The sequence below is a fragment of the Carcharodon carcharias genome, chromosome 31 (assembly GCF_017639515.1).
Source record: "Carcharodon carcharias isolate sCarCar2 chromosome 31, sCarCar2.pri, whole genome shotgun sequence".
In the NCBI taxonomy this organism is placed as follows: domain Eukaryota; kingdom Metazoa; phylum Chordata; class Chondrichthyes; order Lamniformes; family Lamnidae; genus Carcharodon; species Carcharodon carcharias.
The window spans coordinates 10,707,711-10,728,411 of NC_054497.1; the positions used below are offsets into that span (position 1 = coordinate 10,707,711).

The window sequence follows — 20,701 nt, forward strand, 5'->3', positions numbered from 1 at the left end:
ATAATTTCTAGATTCATGTTTTAGTATCATGTCTTTTGGCCGCAAATCTTAATCCTAATATTTGGCATCAAAGTAAATGGTGTCCACTGCAGCACACTCAATTGTGTGTTCATATCTTATCCATATTACCACACCCACTTTATGTTCATTTGTTATGTAAACTTTATATCTTTGTTTTATTATTCATAATTTAACCAAGTGTCTTCCAGTTAAGGGAATAGAGGGAGAACCATTGAGGTCATTGAAAATACAATTGGATTGTTTGATGGAAGAGTTAATGTGCAAGAAGGATTAATTTAGATAGGCACAAGAAAAGGCCTTTTAGCCCTGACCTACTTCACTCCCTTCTAATTACCTTTCCTTGAGATCGAAGGATCCCTTGGATTCCTTCCTTACCCTAATCACTACTTTTAAAAAAAAATGGCTAGTTAGTTTTCTAGTTTAGCTGTCAGTCACTTATTCCAACCAGGTTAAAATGCAGTCAGTTTTTCTTGTGCCACTCTGCTTTTCTCCAAAATCAGTTCTACATGTCTAATACTTAAGATCTTACTACTATGCCTAACTCCAATATTCTTTCTTATGAACAAATTATCCTTTTTGACAACCAGTAGCAGAAAAAGATGTTAAACAGTTATTCCAATCAAATAATACATTTGTAATCCTAACGGAAGCTTGAATTTGAGTCATAGCCAAAGACCAATGATTTTCCATTGCATTCCTTTCTTATTTGCTGAAGGATCAGAGATGGCACTGAGCACAACGTGTAGATGTTTCTGTAATTTAATTGCAACAACGAACTCCATGTATGCAGTCTAAATTGGACCTTTAGCAATATATGGGAACTTTCAACAAATAATCAGTGCCGCAGCTTCAGGACTTGCTTTCCTGATTCATAATTTTGGTTTCTCCTTCCCAAAAAAACCCCAATGTGCTGTCAGCAGTTACTTTGATTTTTTGAGAGCTTGAATGATTTTGAGAATTTTTAACCTTGAGAACACCTAAATCCCTACTTATTTGTATAAGTGAAAACAATCCAATGCTAAGGTATGATCCAAAACTCGGTTTCCCTTTTTTCTTATTTAACAGTGACTCTTTGACTGTAGATAATTCCTTTCCTCCTTTTCCTCTGTGCTACTGTATTGTTGAATCCCAGTTGCCAATCAAGTGCTTGAATACGAAACTAATTAGACAGTAGATTTGACTGAGACTTTTATATTCAATCGTGTAAAAGACATTCTTCCCTTACCAAGAGGTGAGCTTGCAGGCTATTTAAATTTTATTGTAGAATGTAATGTAAATAAGCTGCCTTTTTCTCTCCTGCTATAACGTAATATTGCAAACTTCAAACCGAAGCTAAGGTAGCCCACAGTCAGTACTGTCAAGTTGATGTTAAAAATAGGGCTTCAACTGAAACTGAAGTAGCTTCTTTATTCGTTGTACATTAAAAAAGTGTAAAATTTAAATGTTGGTGGCACAGCTAATGTGAAATTTACAAATTCAAGGTGAACATGTCAGTGTACTGCACGTTCTGAGAGCTGAAGGAATTTTTTTTAAATACTTCACTGCCATATGTGCTTGTAATGCCAAAATCTGCACAATTAAACTGCAGGCCTATTGAGGCCATGACACTTTATTTAGCCACTCAGCCACTCTTCCCATACCAAGACATTATTACATCTTTTAACAAGCAAAATATATCCAGACTGAAGGCCATTTTGGAAAGCCCATCAGGCCACAGAAACTTGAGCAGCTTTGCAGCCAGATAAGTATGAGGTTAGAAATTTAGGTAACTCCTATCAACATGATATATTTTCAGGAATCTGCATGTTGATACTCTACGCATAAACTATTTGCTCCTTTTTGCTGAAAGGGCAGTTTGGACTTAGCTGGTACTTATTGGGGACAGAGTTTTGCACGGGCATCATCTGACTTGTATTCATACAAGTTGGTATTCCACGATCATTGAAAAAGAACAAGCATAACCCATGAGGACCTAATTTGATATAGTACCAACTGCCTATTCTTATTAAGCAAATTCTGTCCCTATTATCTAAAATATAGGATGGCTAATGCCCCCTGGTTTGATCTTAGTCTGTGGTGAGTTAGCTAATCTGTAGCTGGGAAGTGAACTTGAAAATGTCAAACCTTCTGCAGTCATATAGCAGTTGACATCTACCCTCATGCATTAAGAATTGGCACTTGTGTGGCATTGTAGGATATTGGAGCATTGATTCATATGCCAGTGTGCCATCAGTGGGTTTGAGTAATGTATCAGTTATGTCCAAAAGCTAATGCATCATGTTACTGTTGAAACCAGACATGCACTACTTAATGTAATGTTTAGTATTTTGTCCTTACAAACTTTAAGTAATTTTTTTGGCAAAGTTGGCTCAATTCTTTCCTGTTGAATGCACTGTCCCCTTTTTTGTTTACAGATTTGTCACAAATAGCTTTTAAAAATGACTCAAAATGTTGATGTGTTCATTATGTGCTTACTATGAACTATACTCAGTGGCTAGTGTGAGTAATGATGCAAAAATTTAAGGTTCCAGCAGATAAACAAGATTGAGTTACCGCCTTATTACTCACTGTAAACGTTGTTTCCACTACCACTCAGAATTAAGATTAGAAAACAAATCGAGCTGTTAGGGTAAGAGCCACTTTAAAAAAAATGCAACTGAATATTATTAACAGAAAAGTTTTTTGTGGTAGTCCAGCATAGTGGGTATTTTCAGCCCTGCATTTGAATCCAACACATACATTTGTGGAAAACATTCCCCTCCCTTAGCTGTAAATTATCCTGTATGAAAGCCACCTCAGGCAGTGTCAGCCCGGTTCCCACAGGTGCAAACTCTGTACACAAAACTACAATCAATTTGCGCAATCACTCAGTGGGGAATGTATGCATTTCCCAGTACCTTAAGCTCACGTTTCACCAAAAGGTAACGAATTGTTAGATTTATGTAAAGATTTATTAGGGCTCATTGTTTACAACAAGAACTTCCAGATCAGATATGGTAATATCAGTTGCAAAGTCAAAATCCCTTGTATGGTTCAACAATTTGCATCCACCATATCGCCAGAAGACTACCGTTTTCAGTGCCTGTGTGGCATTTTCCCACACCAGCCAAATGCTGTTTCTCGGGGAGATTTACTGGCAGTGGTAAGTTAGAGGCACTTAGTGTTGTGACTTGTGCCTTATCTGCCGATGTGAAAGATCTCATGGTGAAGAGGAGCAGGTGAGTTCTCCCTGGTATCCTGGCTAATCTTTATTCCCAACCAGTATTGCTAGAACTGATTATCTGGTCGTTATATGTTGCTGTTTAAGGGAGTTTGTTATGTGCTGTGTTTCCCAATTACAACAGTCACAACTCTTCATTGGCTTTAAAGTGCTTCGGCATGTCCTAAGGTCATGAAAGGTAAAGGCCACTTGTATTGCCTTGTCCCCAACTTTAATCTTTTTTTAAATTGCCATCCTTTTGTTTGAGTAGGAGTGTATTTCACAAGCAAGTGTAATAAGCTAACTGCAGTTCAGGACCAAAGTACAGGAACTAAGAGCCGCATATGTTTGAACAAATCTCATTGTTTATAAATACAGAGATAACCCCATTTGTGGTTTTTGTTTAAATAAAAGTTAATTGCAAAAATTATCATTTATTTTCTAGAAGCACATAATCAAATAATAAAATTACGAAACCTCTAATGCAAGGTTATAATGCCCGTTTTTGTACTGTTTTCTGAAATGCAACATGACATTGTGTATCTAAAAAAATAGATAAAGAAGAAGCAGATAAAGAAGTGCTAAATGTTCTTCAGCCATTATGAAGCTTGTAAATAATTGTGAATATCTGCTTAGTTGCTTCCTCCCTAAAGAAAGAAACTAAGTTTGTGTTTATAAAGCACCTTTCATGACTTCAGGACATTTCAAAGTGCTTTACAGCCAATTAAGTGTTTTTGAGGCAGTCACTGAAATAGGAAAATGGCAGCCGATTTGCACACAGCAAAATCCCACAAACAACAATGTACAATAAAATGTCTCGTCTCCATTAACTGGAATTCTGGGTTTGGGTCTGTATTTGATTAGTGATGTCAAACTTATCGGCAATATTTAGTGGTGGCCCATCCTGGCTCCACTCTCAGTTTCCCACAGTTCTGCAGCACCATTTCCCTTTGGCCCTGCTCACTTGATTTGCATGCTCTCTCATCTCTTGTGAGGACTGAACACCCGCGTGATCATCCTGGAGCTTTTTCATTGAATGAAAACACAGAACTCACCTTACATAGCAGTTAACTGGCATATTTGATTAACCACCTCCCATTCCCGGAGCTTGCCAGATAACAGATTTTCCTGTAATAATGACCAGATAATCTGCGTTAGTGATGTTGGTTGCGGGTTAAATATTATCAAGGATATTGGGGAGAACTCCCCTGCTGTTCTTCAAAATAGTGGGCCATGGAACCTTTTACATCCACTGAGAAGACAGACCTGCCTTGGGTTAATATCTGATTTGAAAGGTGGCACCTCTGACAGTGCAGCACTCGGTACTGAAGTGGGCTTTGTGAACAAGTCTCTGGAATGAAGCATGAACTCTCAATCTTGGTGAGGGTGCTACTACTGAGTCATGGCTGTTACTCAGTTTATTCTGCAATATGTCTCTGTGCTAAAAGGTGTCTTTGTAAAAAGAATTCTGACAAGTTGAAAATAACGTGCAATCTGGGAAGGAAATCAAAGGAGTAAAATGTTTAAGAGAAACACGCAACATGTTAAGACCATAATGATTCAGTAAAGCGAGTGAAGGCTCCGAGCCACTAGCAGCTTTGCTAGCAGAAAACTTTTCTTTCAATAATATATTCATCAAGTTGACCCTTTCTGTCTGTAAGCCTGTGTTATTCCTGTTACCTGTGGCAATTTTAGTTCACCAATGTGTTTAGTAATCTAAACAGAAGCTCTCCAAATACCAGGTGTGCTCTAAGTAACTAAACAGCCTAGAGAGTAGGGAACGGAATGAGCAGATTACACAACAATTACAAACCTGCAAAGCAAAAAGCCCTCAGGAACTGGGAAACAGGTACTAATTTTCATTTTTAGTGGGGCTGTATATTGCTGCTAGTATTTTGGCACATTTTGGATAGATTTTCAGCTTGGCACTCATGATAAAACTGGTGTTACAGATTCACCACCATTAACTTGACCTTCCGCTTCTGATGGAATGTCTGCAACACCAGTTTTAATCCTGAGCAGCTGATTAAAAACAAACCCTATACAATGAGATGAGGCACTCTCACTGGATTCGAGTCTCCCGCAATGATCCTGTAAAAACTCAGGAGAGGGTGTGGCTTGTATAATTTTTCATCAAGATAATTATTTCTGGGCCAATAGTGGACTATATGATATTTTACCATTACGGCAGTTCTTGATCACTCCTACAAAGTTTCAAGTACAAAATTAGGGAGGACATGCTGAACCTTTATAAAGCTCTGGTTAAGCCCTAACTGGAGTATTGCGTCCAGTCCTGGTCATCACACTTTAAGAAGGATGTGAGTGAGGGTGCAGAAGAGGTTCCAGGGATGGGGGCGGGGGAGGTGGATTTAGTTACAGGGGTTATGTTGGGAAAACTGGGTTTGTTCTCCTTGGAACAAAGGAGATCGAGAAAAGATTTTTTCAGCGGTATGCAAAATTTTGACAGATTTGGAACTGGGTGTCCTAGTGCATGAATCGCAAAAGGTTAGTGTGCAGGTACAGTCAGTAATTAGGAAAGCTAATAGATACTGTTTATTGCAAGGGGAATTGAATATAAAAGTATGGAGGATATGCTGTTCCCATTAGCTGATAGCATAAAGACTAGGGGATACAGAAACAAGTGGTAATGACCTGGAAATAGCTGCCCACGAGGGTGATGAAAGTGGAAACGATCTGTGATTTCGAAAGGAAATTGGATGGGCACTTGAAAGCAATAAACCTGCAGGGCCACAGGGGTAGATTGGTGGAGTGGGACTGACTGGATTGCTGTACAGAGAACCAGCATTGACTTAATGGGCCAAATGGCCTCCCTCTGTGCCATACATGATTCAAAGCACTGCAATTTAGTCCCTTTGCTTTTCCTCAATAACTTTCCTTCCTTTGTTGTTATATTAGTGGGTGCTGCTTCATGGGCGAGTGGCTATCAGGTTCTATTTATGAACATAAGAATTAGGAGCAGCAGTAGGTCCTCGACCACTTAAACCTGTTTCGCCATTCAATAACGTCATAACTGATCTGAATATAACCTCAACACTGCATTCCAGCTTACTCTGGATAACCTTTCACCCCTTTACTTCTCACGAGTCTATCTACCTCTGCCTTAGAAATATTCAAAGACTCTGCTTCCACTTCCTTTTGAGGAAAAGAGTTCCAAAATCCCAGGACCCTCTGAGAGAAAAAATTTCTCCTCATCTCTGTCTTAAATGGGCCAACCCTTATTTTTTAGACAGTGATCCCTAGATCTAGATTCTTCCACAAGAGAAACCATCCTTTTCACATCCATCCTGTCAAGACCCCTCAGGATCTTAAAGGTTTCAGTCAAGTCGCCCTTAGTCTTCTAAACTCCAGCAGATACAAGTCTAGTTTGTCTAACCTTTCCTCATAAGACAACCCGCCCATTCCAAGTATTAATCTGGTAAACGTTCTCTGAACTGCTTCCAATGCATTTACATCCTTTCCTTAAACAAGGAAACCAATCCTGTACACAATACTCCAGATGTGGCCTCACCAATGCCCTGTATAACTGAAGCATAACCTCCCTACTTTTGTATTCAATTCCCCTTGTAATAAGCGATAACATTCTATTAGCTTTGCTAATTACTTGCTGTACCTGCTTACTAACCTTGTGCAATTCAAGCACCAGGACACCCAGATTCCCCTGCAACTCAGAGCTCTGCAATCTCTCACCATTTAGATAATATGCTTCTTTTTATTCTTCCTGCCAAATGGACAATTTCACATTTTCCCACATGACTCCATTTGCCAGATCTTTGCCCACTCACTTAACCTATATATACCCCTTTGTAGCCTCCTTATGCCCTTTTCACAGCTTACTTTTCTATCTATTTTTGTGCCATCAGCAAGTTTAGCAACCATAGTTCTGGTCTCTTTATCCAAGTCATTTATATAAATTGTAAAAAAAAGTTGAGGACCCAGCACTGATCCCAGTTGTCATCTTGCCAACCAGAAAATGACCCATTTTTGCCTACTCTCCGTTTACTGTTAGCTAGCTAATCTTCTATCCGTGCTAATATGTTACCCCCTACAACATGAGCTTTCATTTTCTGCAATAACCTTTCATATGGCACCTTATCAAATGCCTTCTGGAAATCTAAGTACAGTACATCCACCAGTTCCCCTTTATCCACAGCACATGTTATTTCTTCAAAGAACTCCAATAAATTGATTAAACATAATTTCCCTTTCACCGAAGTATGTTGCCTCTGCCTGATTATCTTGAATTTTTCTAAGTGCTTTGCTATAATGTCTTAAATAATAACATCTGTCATAAGGAAAATATTAGAAGCCAAGCTAACTGGCCTATAGTTTCCTGCTTTCTGCCTCCCTCCCTTTTTTAATAAAGAAGTTAAATTCACTATTTTCCAACCTAATGGAACCTTCCCTGAATCCAGGGAATTTTGGAAAATTAAAACCAACACATCAACTATCTCACTAGCCGCTTAAGTCCATCAGGACATAGGACCTTGTCACTGACCACATCACCTGCTGCTAAATTGGCTTTATCAGCAGTCACACAGACCCTGTCCCAGCCTTCAATATTGGTAGTAATGTTTTTAAGTTCTCCATAAATTATCAGATATTCACAATTAGATTTGGTATTTTGTGACTAAAGTGCTCGAGAATTCTGTTATCAGCACTTCAAGGCGACCACAAGCTTAGTTGCTAAAGGTCTTTATGTGGTTCTAACAGAAGGTATTGTGCCGAAGGCATAGTTCAGCCTAGTGGGCAATAGGCTGAAAGTATTTTTGTATTTTGCCGGCAAACTAGCCTGTACAATCAGAAGTATCTTCAGGCATTAATAATTACAGAATGATCTCATATGGGTTCTTACAGGCTTCCCGGATTTCAAGTAATACCACAAAATCGACCACAGTTTCATGAAATAACCTTCAGCTAAATATAAATCTGGCTTTTTATTTTTTTTTTTCAATTTCTCCTCCAGAAGGAGCCAAATCCTGCAAGATTGCAGGGCCATAGGTGCTGGCTGCTCTCCAGTTCTTCACTCGTCCTTCATTTATGAGCCTAGATAATATGGCAGTTACCTATCTGACCTTGGAAGGGAGTTGGGAAGGTGGTGGGTGTCACAGCTAAGCGCAAGCTCGCTCACCTGATATTCACTTGCGTACTTTTCTATCAGGAGTAATAAACATTTTGGGACCTGCCATAACACCAGGAAGTGTGTTAATCCACTAAGTGATCTAAGTAGCCTGCTTTATGGTCTGTAGGAGAAATATTGACTGCACCTCCAACTGTAATGTGTACATAGATGACTTCTTAACCAACAAGCAATTGTATATTGCCATTTATATAGTACTGTATTTGCTGTTTGTCCTATCTGCTCTAGACCCATAGAAATGTGGTTGACTCTCAATACTCAATCTCTGCAATGGCCTAGCAAAGCACTCAGTTGTATTCAAGAAAATGGTTTGCCAGCACCATCCCGAGGGCAGTCGGAGGTGAACAGAAAATGCTGGCCTTGCCAATGATACCCACATCCTGTGAATGCATTTTTAAAAATGTTTTCATTCTCTGGCTGGATTATTTGATAAAAGCAAAATACTGCAGATGCTGGAAATCGGAAATAAAAACAGAAGTGCTGGAAAAACTCAGCAGGTCTGGCAGCATCTGTGGAGAGTGAAACAGTGTTAATGTTTCGAGTCCGTATGAGTCTTCTTCAGAGCTGTAGAGCAGAGATTAGTTTGAACTTCACTCAGTTATGGATATAGTGTTCAATTTGGGGAATTGCACAGAAGGAACGATAAATTGTCATGTTTGTTACATAACTATAATCATTATGTTATAGGCACTTCATGGATACAAATTGTTGAGTACTACCAGTTTTTTTCAAAACAAATTCTTTTTGTACAGTTATCCTTATCCCTGTTCTACATCCTGTTTTGGATGTTCTTCTATTCTTCCACTGATTTGTAAACTGATATATCTGAGTGACCTTATTCTTTTATTTTTAATTATAATGGAAGTTGCTGACTACTTCCTTTCATACTCCCTGAACTTTCCTTAGAGAAAAACTATTTCCCCGATAGAGAATCGGGGGACCAAATGTTAAAATTGGAGCTAGACCATATAGGAGTGAAATCGGGAAATACTTACGCACACAAAGAATAGCGGAAAGCTGGACCCCTCAAAAAGCTGGATCGGTTGAAATTTTGATTAGGCAGATTTCGATTAGGTAAGAGTATAAAGGGATCTAAAAGCAGAAAGTGCCAGAAAAGCTCAGCAGGTCTTGCAGCATCGGAACTGTTCTGAAGAAGAGTCATGTTGGACTCGAAACGTTAACTCTTTATCTCTCCACAGATGCTGCCAGACCTGCGGTGTTTTTCCAATACTTTCTGTTTTTATTTCTGACCTCCAGCATGTGCAGTATTTTGCTTTTATTTTAGGGTATAAAGGGATATGGATCAAAGGCAGGTAAATGGAACTGAGATAGAGATCAGCCATGAATGGTAGCTGAACAGTCTTGAGAGAATCCTATTCCTGTAATCTCCTCTAGCCTCACAACCATCTGAGTTGGCTGCAGTCCTCTTGTGCATCTAATTTTAACTGTTCCACCTTTGCTGACTATGTCTTCAGTTGCCTGGGCCCCAAGCTTTGTAATATTCCCCCCACACCTTTCTGCCTCTCTACCTCACTTTCCTGCTGTAAGATACTCCTTAAAAGCTACCTGTTTGACAAAGTTTTTGGTCATCTCCTTATGTGGCTCAGTGTCATACTTTGGTTTATAATGCTTCTGTGATGTGCTTTGCAACATTTCATAACGTTATTGTTAAATGAATTGTGTACTTCTGTTTAATCATGAAACTAGAGTATTGGAGTCCCAACTAGAACATCAAAAGTTTCAAAATCAGTATTAGTAACTGTATAACTAGAATAATGAGCAACCAAACTAAAGGCCCAAATTTGAATCCCACTACCAGCATTTCCCTTCTGTAGGATTGAACTAAAAGTGGCACAGATTGTAGCCTTCACAAGCCTGAATACTCCCACCTTTTAAACCCATGAATAATGTTGGGGATGACAGTTTGGTAACATTACTAGATAAAATTATATCACATTTGGATATTTTCCTTTTGAATGATCAGGCTTAATTTTGTTCTCCTGTCTTTCAGCTCCACCTGAAAAAGAAGATGCAACTACACAATCAACTGAACAGATTCTGTTAAAGGCTGGCATACGGAAACGACCACCTACAAAACGGTGCCTAACAGAGCTCAGGTCACCATCCAAACAATCCCACAAGGCACGATCACCATTAAAGAGAAGGCGAACGAAAGATGAGATTTCTTCATGTAACTCAGGCATTGAAGGATTACAAAGAAAACGCAAAAGGACTAGAACTGACCCATTGACCATTGTGCCAAAAATGTGCACAAAGGAGACCCAACCATTTTCAAATCGGAGCAATACCTTTGGCAACGAAGGAACTAACTTGGTGACCTCAGCTCAACAACGCATAAAAAGAAACTGCCCACTAACTGTCACCAAGGAGCGAATTGTTCCAACCATCATCACTCCCAATGGCCGTAATTTCCCCATGGCCACCTGTGTTTCCATGGCAGCCAAGAATCCAAATTTGAATGAAACCTTCGAAACCACAGATGCAGGTGATCACGCTTGCTTAGATTCAACCATAACCATTGGTCCTTCAACAGCTCAGAGACCAGAAGTCACTGTGAGCCATGACACCTTTCCGCAGACCAATAATTCATTTCTACAGAGGTTTGTCTATTCTTTGTTTACTTTTCTTAATACTGCTGAATTTGTTTTTCATATTGTATTATCCCAATAGATTTTTAGGCATCATTGAAACAGGAAAATCATGATACAAAATAAAAGCAAATTATTGAGGATGCTTGAAATCTGAAATGAAAGCAGTAAGATGCTGGACAAACTCAGCAGGCCTGGCAGCATCTGTGGAGACAGTAACAGAGCTAACATTTTGTGTCCATATGACTCTTCTTCATATCATTAGTTATCAAGGTTTTATCTGGTTAAGTTTAAAAATTGCAGTAACTCTGACGGTTTCAGTTGCAGTCTCTTGGCAGCTTTGAAAAGTGTAATGACATGCTAGCTGCTGTGCAAGAAATGCCTTGAAAATGAACTTGTGGTAATATCAAAAAGGGATATGATGATTAGTTGCCAAAATACAAGAGCACCAAACCTGTTTTAGGCATATTACGACAATTGATTTGTTGGTATCCCTCGCTAGGTTCTCTTAGTTTTCTAGGAAGAAACCTTGTTGGAGAGATTTCCAGATTTTCCGCCGTCCTTAATTTTTAAAAATTTATTCATTCAAGGGAAGCGGGCATCACTGGCTAGACCAGCATTTACTGCCCATCCCTAATTGCCCGTAAGAAGGTGGTGGTGAGCTGCCTTCTTGAGCCTCTGCAGTTCATGTGTTGTAGGAAAACCCACAGTGCTGTTAGGAAGGGTGTGCCAGGATTTTGGCCCAACAAAACAGTGAAGGAATGGAATGTAGTTCCAAGTCAGGATTTTTTGTGGCTTGGAGGGGAACTTGCAGGTGGTGCTGTTTCCATGCATTTGCTGCCCTTGTCTTTCCCAGTGATAGAGGTCATGGGTTTGGAAGATGCTGTCGTAGGATACTTGATGAGTTGCTGTAGTGCATCTTGTAGATCGTACACACTGCTGTCACTATGCATTGGTGGTGGAGGGATGAATGCTGAAGGTGGTGGATGGGGTGCCAATCATGCAGGCTGCTTTGTTCTGAATGATGTTGAGGTTCTTGAGTGTTTTGGAGCTGTACTCAAGTGAGTGCAAGTGGAGAATATTCCATCACACCCCTGACTTGTGCCTCTTAGATAGTGGACAGGCTTTGGGAAGTCAGGAGGTGAGTAACTCGCTGCAGAATTCCCAGCCTCTGACCTGCTCTTGTATCCACAGTATTTATATGGCTGGTCTAGTTAAGTTTCTAGTCAATGGTAACCATCAGGATGTTAAAAGTGGGGGATTCAGTGATGGTAATGCCATTGAATGCCATGGGGATTTGGTTAGATTCTCTCTGGTTGGAGATGGTCATTGCCTGGTACTTGTGTGGCGTGAATGTTACTTGCCACTTAACAGCCCAAGCCTGAATGTTGTCCAGGTCTTGCTGCATATGGACATGACTGCTTCCAAATCTGGGTTGTTACAATTGATGCTGAACATTGTGCAATCATCAGCGAACATCCCCACTTCTGACCTTATGACGGATGGAGGGTCACATGTCACCTTGGCCTTTGTAGCATTTCCTGGCTAAGAGGGTGGCTGGATCATCTATTTCCAGGCCTTAATTTTTCCATAAGATAAAAGCAAAATACTGTGGATGCTGGAAATCTGAAACAAAAACAAAAAATGCTAGAAAAACTCAGCAGGTCTAACAGCACCTGTGGAGAGAAAAAAGGCAGAGTTAAATTTTGAGTCATTATGACTCTCCCTGTTTTTCCCGTTTTGCTCAGTGCTGTTCTTTTATTTCACACTTGCAGGTTGGTGCTGCCACACTTAGCATCTCTGAGTCAGCCCGGAGCGCTGTTCAGAGGCAGAAATCCACCAGTGTCTGCCACTAGGCCAACAATGCAACGGAAGAGAAGGTCTTTAAGGTCTGTCAACTGCATATGGAATTCATAGCAGGCTTTAGTTTTGAGATTATGTTCAAGATTCCTACAAGCATTTTTTAAAGGATTAATCTTGGACTGAGACGCTATTGTTAACTTTTGCAAAAAGTTAAGATTAGTTTTTAGAGATAAAGTGCTATTAATGGTAAGTGCTCATCCACCAGTTAGGAACAATAATAGATCATTTAACCCCTCGAGCCTGCACTGCAATTACATGCAATCCTGGCTGATTACCACCAAGACCTTTATTTGCAATGTGGATAGAATCCTGTTTATTGAGCACTGTGGCGTTTTGCACAGTAGCCATTTCTTTTTGGGGAAGATTGGGGTGAATTTAAAACTAAGAGCCTCCATGGCACCATATCTACTTCATGGGCAGGATCTTTAGGGCGGGGGGTTGGGACCCGCTTGCCAACGCGGGATGAGGTCGGTGGGAACTCCTGATGGGAATTTCCATTTTCAGGTCGGCGGGGGCGCAGCCAAATCAGCTGTGCACCCGTCGACCTGTCAATGGCCTAATGAGGCCATTTAAAAAGTACTTCACGTAATTAATGGACCAGCCCATCCAACCTTAAGGTTGGCGGGCAGACCGGGAGCCCTGGCGGGCTTAAGAAAAGGCACAAAACCTCATCCACGGGTGGGATGAGGTTTCATGAGGGTTTTTAAATATTTAATAAAAGTTTCACTGAAAGTGATGAACATGTCAGGGAAATTTTATTTTTGTATCTGTAACATTTTAAAATTTGGAGCTGATCTCCCTGAGGCAGCACTTAGCCTCAGGGAGATCAGTGCGCTCTTTCACGTGCTTGTGTGAAAGAGTGCGCTCTCGACTGAGGGAATCCCCCCTGCCCGCACAGAGAGCGCATAGTGCTTCCTGGTGGACGTCACGCTGGCCCGCCCACGTAAAATGGCAGTGCGCCCCCTATTGGGGGCGCTGATCGGAGGCGCGGCTGCCCGCACCTGCTTCTGCACTTCCCCATAATAGGTGAATGCAGGATTTGTGCTTTAAGGCACTAATCACTGGACTACTGCACTTTGTCGGGAAAATCCTACAGACACCAATGTTTTGAGCAAGTGACACAATTTTCTTAATGTTTGCAACAATTACTGTTTAACTAAAAATATTGCCAAAATTCAGCAACGAATACAAGAAATAGTTGATACTAATTTGTTTCATTTTGTATTTTGAAAAATATCTCTATTTAAAAAAAACAGCTTCTGTAAATGTTTTCGCAGGTAACAAAAAATAATTGGAATATTGTACTTATCCTACCAAACATCAAAAACTAACTCGTATTCAATCACAAAATGGTTGCAGCACAGAGGGAGACTTGTCGTCTACTTGACCATTCTCTGCGAGAGCAATTTAGCTAGTCCACAAACCCAGCCCCTTCCCTATTGCCCTGCAGATTTTTTCCCTTCAGGTGTTTATCCAATTCCTTTTAAAAACCATGATTGAATCTGCCTCCACCACCCTTTGAGGCAATGAACTCACTGCATAAAAAAAGATTGTCCTCATGTCATCTTAGGTTCTTTTGCCAATCATTTTAAATCTGTGCCCTCTGGTTCTGGACTCTTATTTTTATTTTCATCTTATGTTTTGCTTAGTAAGTCAGATGCTATTTGCATATAGTTTGTGTGTTATGAACAGTATTTGTGAAGCTGGGTATATTCATTGCATGTGTCTGAGCCCTATATCATTTTTTAATTTGCACCTAAACCTGACTCTGGTGATAGCAGAATCTGTATCGATGTAGCTGCCACAGGGTTGAATTTTCTGTAGAATTGATGACAGCTTTTGGGCCCCACTTAATATCAGGGACTTTTACCACTTCTATAGAGAAGTTTCCCACAGGAAAAAAACACCCTAGTGAAGTTGCCCTTTATGTTGAAATGAATTTATTTTGCTCAACAGCATTGGTGTTTTTCTCTCGATTGGTGATGATTTTTCATACAGGTCAGTTAGAAAGTCATTTTTCCCAGATTAATAACGATTTGCACTGTGTGCTACTTTCTGGAAGAACTTTTGGAAACCTCACGCTAAATATGCTCTTGGGCTAAGCAGGCTGCTGCACATGATGGAGTGCTGATCTTAACCGTAGAGCCCATCATCTGCTTGCCCTCCTTGTCAGGCGTTAGCAGTGATGAGGTTAAATCAGTGCAGCTCTCATTCCACCCATTATGTGGGACTCAGTTTTCACTCGAAAAGCAGCTGACTGCAAATTTTTCCAACAAGTGCAGAGTTGCTTTTGATTGGTACAATATTGAAACATAATATTCCTAGATACTGAGAACAGATGTTTAAGATAAGTAAACTTTTCAATAGTTACTGTAATAAACTGAATCTGAAAGTCATAGCAAGAGGACTTGCTTTCTTCAAGCCCATCTTATTTATGATGGTTTAAAGGTAAGTGCTTCATTCTGTAAGTTCTTTGTAGAATCTCACAAAATAATCATTCTTGCACTTGTCCTTTATTTCCTAGTGGCATCTCATCCCACATCAATGGCCAGAATAAATCTAGGAGGTCACAAGTCTGCAAAAATCGACCATTGTCAGGTATCTTAAAAGAATTTTAACAGGGTCCTATGTACTTACACCATCCCACAATATTCAATTACAGTGGTCTAGAGGTTTGATAAGTATTCCTTTTGATAGTGCTGATTGGAGTTTTGTTTCTAGACTGAAGGAAAATGCTAGGGCAGGTGCAGGAGATTAAAGTCTTCTGCCTCTGATGGCTACTATATGAGTCAGTGACCCAACTGTTCTCTTGCCCTTACTCTTTCTTTGCCCAATGTTTACTGACATAGCCTTTAAAGGAGGAAGCCGAGCATGTAATTGTCACCCAACTATGTACCCACTTTTCCCAACACTCTTCCTTAAAATTCCTGCCATATAATTTCTGCCCTGTCCATTGCACTGACCCACAGCCCCCTTGTTCTAACATTGAATAGAATACATCATACTTCACATCGCATGGTATAATCTCTGTGACAAATATAGACACGTATTTTGATTAACTTGTTCTGTGTATTGCACCATTACATTTTTGTCCTTTTCAGAAATAGTTAATTTCTGTCTGTGAAAATGTACTGATCGCTTGATAATTTCATATAAAAATGTCAAGTTTATGGATAAAACACCTTGCAAACATTCTACTGCAGTGCTGCCCTTTGCCCGAAAAGCTTCCTTAGCTGCATCAGTAGATGAACCTCCAATGGTTCACTCCTTTATTAGGTCCCGCAGCTTTCTAGGGAACATTTTTTTGTAGCACTTGGGCTTTGTCTGTGCGTGATTTTTGACTTGTGCATTCTCTCTTGCTTTTGTAAATGTTTTCTCTTTCTCTGGCTCACCCCATACTATCAAGTTCATTGTCCCACAGAGTGCTGATTAACTAAGTCCATGTCTGTATACTGTGATTTTAATTAGGAAGTTGTATTAGGAAGTGAATAAAATGATTCTTCACCATCACTATTTCAAACCCAAATATCGAGTTGTTGGCAAGAGACTGTTTAAAAGTGTTGTAGGACGTGGATCTGCTCTACCCTGAGTGGACTCATCTTCCAGCAATTCTGTTTGTTTATAAAAGTTATTTGCTTTCTTTGTTTTTGGAAAGTGGTCCATTTTAAACTTTAGAAATTCTTATTTTCCATGTTTTAACCATTTTACTACAATTGGTCTTAGCCTATGGAAAAGATCTTCAGATTTTCAGAGTGACTTCCATCAGCCAGTAGGAATTAGTCATCAAATCAAATGAAATGTTGGGCAAATATAACTGTTTATAAACATCATAAGTAAAATGTTAGTTTTTTTCTCTTTTTGGTTTTCTGTTCAAATTGCGACTTTTGCAGTCTGCGAGAAATGGCTGCCTTGCTCACTGAAACTGAAATTTGAACTGTAAGTAATTTTAAGCACAGATGCAAACATTTATTCCTTCCTTAGTATAAAGGTTGGGATCAACCAAAGTATAGAATAAATGTTAGCATCTGTGCTTAATGTTCGAAGGTTCAAAATTGTTTGATTAATTTCAGCCAATGCAGTAAAGAATTCAGAACTGACCTCCTCCTAGATGTAGTGGACCTCAGTAAATAAAGTTTATTTTTAACCATGAAAATTACCTAATTTTCAGTAGTAACAGAAACAGTGATTCATCAATTTAGAATTACATTTGGAGCCCTGAATGCCTTTACTCTTTGGCTTGAGCCCAGACCTTGATGTATCAAAGTAAATTTGCAGCAGACTTAAATTTGTAGTTCACCTCATCCACTGTTGACTCCCCAGTGCATTGCCTTGTTTGTAATACTCATGTATTTGCACTGTGAAAACCTACCTAATTCTATCGGAATGAATGATGTGATAGCATTCTGCTGCTTTGCTTTCAGTAGCACAGACATTGACAGCAGTCAGAGTTCTTGCATTTTAGCCCTTTGGGTACAGCTTCAAATTTGGAGGATCCACCAGCATAGGGAACACTGAGGGTGATTGAACAAAATTCAAGTGAAGGTGGTGGGGGGTGGCCGGAGGGTGGGGTGGGGGGGTGGTGGGGGGGGGGTCCGGAGAAAGCATCAGGAATGGAAACAGCACTTTAGAGCAGTGCTCATCTTACAGCAGCAAAGGCTTTACATTTGGAATTCTGTAAAGCTCAAAACCCACAAGTGAATGCCACAAAAATGTTTTCCAAATCTCCATCCAGCTTTTCCCAACTGCAGCTAAGGATCCCTTGAATTCTTGCTTTTAGTGTTCACACCCCAACTTGAATCGCCATGGTGGTGGCTAGGAGCTGAACACGACGGTGTTCAGGCGAGCAGGGATGGGAATATGACACCTTAATTTCATCATTACCTCCTCGATTTGCGTGCATCAGTACCCCAGTTGTTTCTGACAGGAGCTCCAGTAGCCTGAGGGGTCCACCCAGACATAATGACAGTGGCTTATTGCGCCCATTTGCTCTCTGCCTAATTTTGGTTCAGCCTCTGTCCTGTTTTAAAGTGCAAATGTAGCAATGCAAAATCTCACCTTCACTCTGCCACCCACTGGATCTCCATGTTGCTTTTTTTAATGAGGAAACCAACAGGTTAGAGAGTTATAGAAATGCCTGCACCAAGTCTGGCCTCAATGATCAATGGCCATGGAAGAGATCACCAGACTGCCACTGGACTGCACTAGCTATCACCCCATTTATACCAGGTGAAGCAGATCAGTTTTAAACACAAATTACTGTACATCAGCTTGAGAGCCAATAGATCAGGACTGGACCAGAAATCTCAGTGCAATGAAATTTTAAAATTCAAGGATTTCAGCCAGTCCTGTGAACTTCACTCCACTGCACTAGAGAGGGAGAGAGTACGTGTGTTCAGCATTGAAACATTTACAGCTTTTGAAACAGGATTTGACTTCTCCACCCCTCCCTGCAATCCTAGTTGCAGTTCATCCAAGAGCATTTCCTGGGTGCAAAGAGAAAATCATTTCTTGCCTTGATGAGCACACAGTTTACAGAACAAAGTAATTAGAGTTATACCAATCACTCCCTATTCCCTCCCAATATATAGAATTCTAATGAATGTTCCAGGTTTCCGTGTGAGGCCGGCAAAATGTTTCTTCTTTTAGGTTTGTGCTATCGGAACCTTTTCATTGAATAGGAAGACTGCCAATAATTGATTAATATCCCTTCATTGATCCATACACCGGACCCTGGTCCAAGTGATATGGAGTTTGAGGTTCCATCCATAACTGTTCGACATAAAGCAACAAGTATAGGTAGGGTGGATTTCATTTTAAGTACAATTATCATGCATAGCCTAATCATCTTTTCCTTACACAGCACGATACAGCAGCCCAAGGTTACGTCCGGTGGGCAAGAAAAGTACGATCAGCAGTGAGTTCCCAACATTCCCAGTCAGCCAGGACTTCAAATTCCTGCCGCAATCCAATTCGAAGAATTCAAATAAAGCATTTGCTTTCTGACCAGTATCTCCTCTGAAGGCATGATACAGTAATTAATTGTGTTTGCTTGTTCTTGTCTAGATTCTGCATAAGTTATCATCTTACAGTATTTTGAATAGTGTTAATTCTTTTAACTTTTTTCAACCTTGTTAAGTCTTGCATTGATGCCTTTTTCCCCATCATAATTCACCACTTTTCTCCAAGAGGGTATGGAGCTCTAGATCATGGATATCTCTGTGGTCATTCTCTGCCTCGCTCTGTAGATGGCCAGCAGGAAATTTGATTGTGAACTGTGTTTTATCATGTACCCTGATGGAGTTGTGTGCTGTGCTCCAGTTTCATCTTATGGTCTTGCTGAATTCTGGTGAAATTTTCCCAATGAGCAAGGTAGCCTTATCGCAAAGCTGTACATGGCTTTTGAAAGATTGTACAGTTGCTTTTTAATCTTTGTTACCCATTATTATATCACTCAGCTTTGCTGTAAATCTGCTTTCTTATTACTTTACAAAATAGAATGCTATTTTATAGGGAGAACTGATTTTATCTACTTGATATTGGATGTGCTAAAGCCATTTAAACTGCAGGCATATTTGGGAATTTGCAAAATGGATGAGAAATAAGTCCTATTAAAACATGACAAAGGGATTATTTAGATGAAAATTAATTGGACAACAAGCTCCTTACTCCTTATCCTTTAACATACAGAATGACTTCCAAGAGTAGCTGTCAGATCCAGATCATAAGGTGCAAAGAAGTGTTGCACTTCCCAAATCTTACTCAGATATCCAGCTGGGTTCACAGCTTCAGCTACCTCTGCAATGTCCTGCGACTCTGTTCCCCAGAGTGTGTTGCAGTCAATGGCATTCTGTAAAACAAATCTCTGCTGATCTTGGTAGTTTTTCTTTTCTCTGTTTAGCATTTTCTGGTAGCATATGTTGCACAGGGGTGATGTTTTACAGTACGATACACCTTTGACAGAGCAGAGATAAGTTTGTGATGGCATGGTTTCTGCTTTTTGATCTGTGGCATAGGATTCAGTTCCACTGCCTTTGTTGAGATATATTGATCTTATCCAATGTTGGTTACCTTCTTGTGTGGCAGTTTTCAGAGTGAGGAATGCAGCATTGTATAGCATGAGGAAGGGCAGTATTCTTTCTATTTGAATGAAGCCACAACTTTTTTTTTACATGAAACAGAAAATGCTAGAAATACTCAGCAAGTTTTGGCAGCTGCATCTTTGGAGAGAAGCAGAGTTAACATTTCAGCTCTGTAACCTTTCATCTAAACTGGGAAAAGTTAAAGATGTAATAGGTTTTGAACAAGGGGTGGGTGGGACAAAGACAAAAAGAAGGCCTGTGATAGGGTGGAAGTCAGGAGAGATTGAATGACAGAGGAGTTGGTCTTATAGGGCCAAAGGAAATGGTGATGGGCAAGGATGGAAACGAAAGATGTGCCTAGAGCAGGCGTGCTGCTGACTGGAAGATAAAAGAAGCAAAAAAAAATAAAATGGAGCAGAGATTATGGCCTGAAATTGTTGAACTCAGTGCTGAGCCTTTAAAGCTGCAGAGTGCCTAATTAAAAGGTGATGTGCTATTCCTCAAGTGTACATTGAGTTTCACTGGAACAGTGCAGTAGGCTGCTTGAGGAATAGCACCTTATCTTTCAATTAGGCACTTTCAATTAGCCTTCCCGACTCAACATTGAGTTCAACAATTTCAGATAATCTCTGTCCCATTTTATTTTCTTCGCTTCTTTCAGTTTTTTCTTCCAGTCAGCAGCACACCTGCTCGAGGCACATCTTTTGCTTCTCTTCTTGCCCATGACCATTCCCCTTGGCCCTAGAAGACTGAGTCTTCTGTCATTCAATCT

General features: G+C 40.1%; 1 protein-coding gene across 1 annotated transcript in view; it reads left to right on the plus strand.

Moving 5' to 3' along the window:
- LOC121271705 (kinesin-like protein KIF18A) overlaps nt 1-20,079 on the plus strand; it is a 74,995-nt gene extending 54,916 nt beyond the window's left edge. The window contains exons 14-17 of the mRNA XM_041177874.1: nt 10,390-10,999; nt 12,763-12,876; nt 15,375-15,448; nt 18,711-20,079. Of these exons, the coding sequence (XP_041033808.1) occupies nt 10,390-10,999; nt 12,763-12,876; nt 15,375-15,448; nt 18,711-18,853 (941 nt within the window). The 3' untranslated portion in view covers nt 18,854-20,079. The remainder of the gene's footprint in view (nt 1-10,389; nt 11,000-12,762; nt 12,877-15,374; nt 15,449-18,710) is intronic.
- Nucleotides 20,080-20,701: the final 622 nt, after the last annotated feature.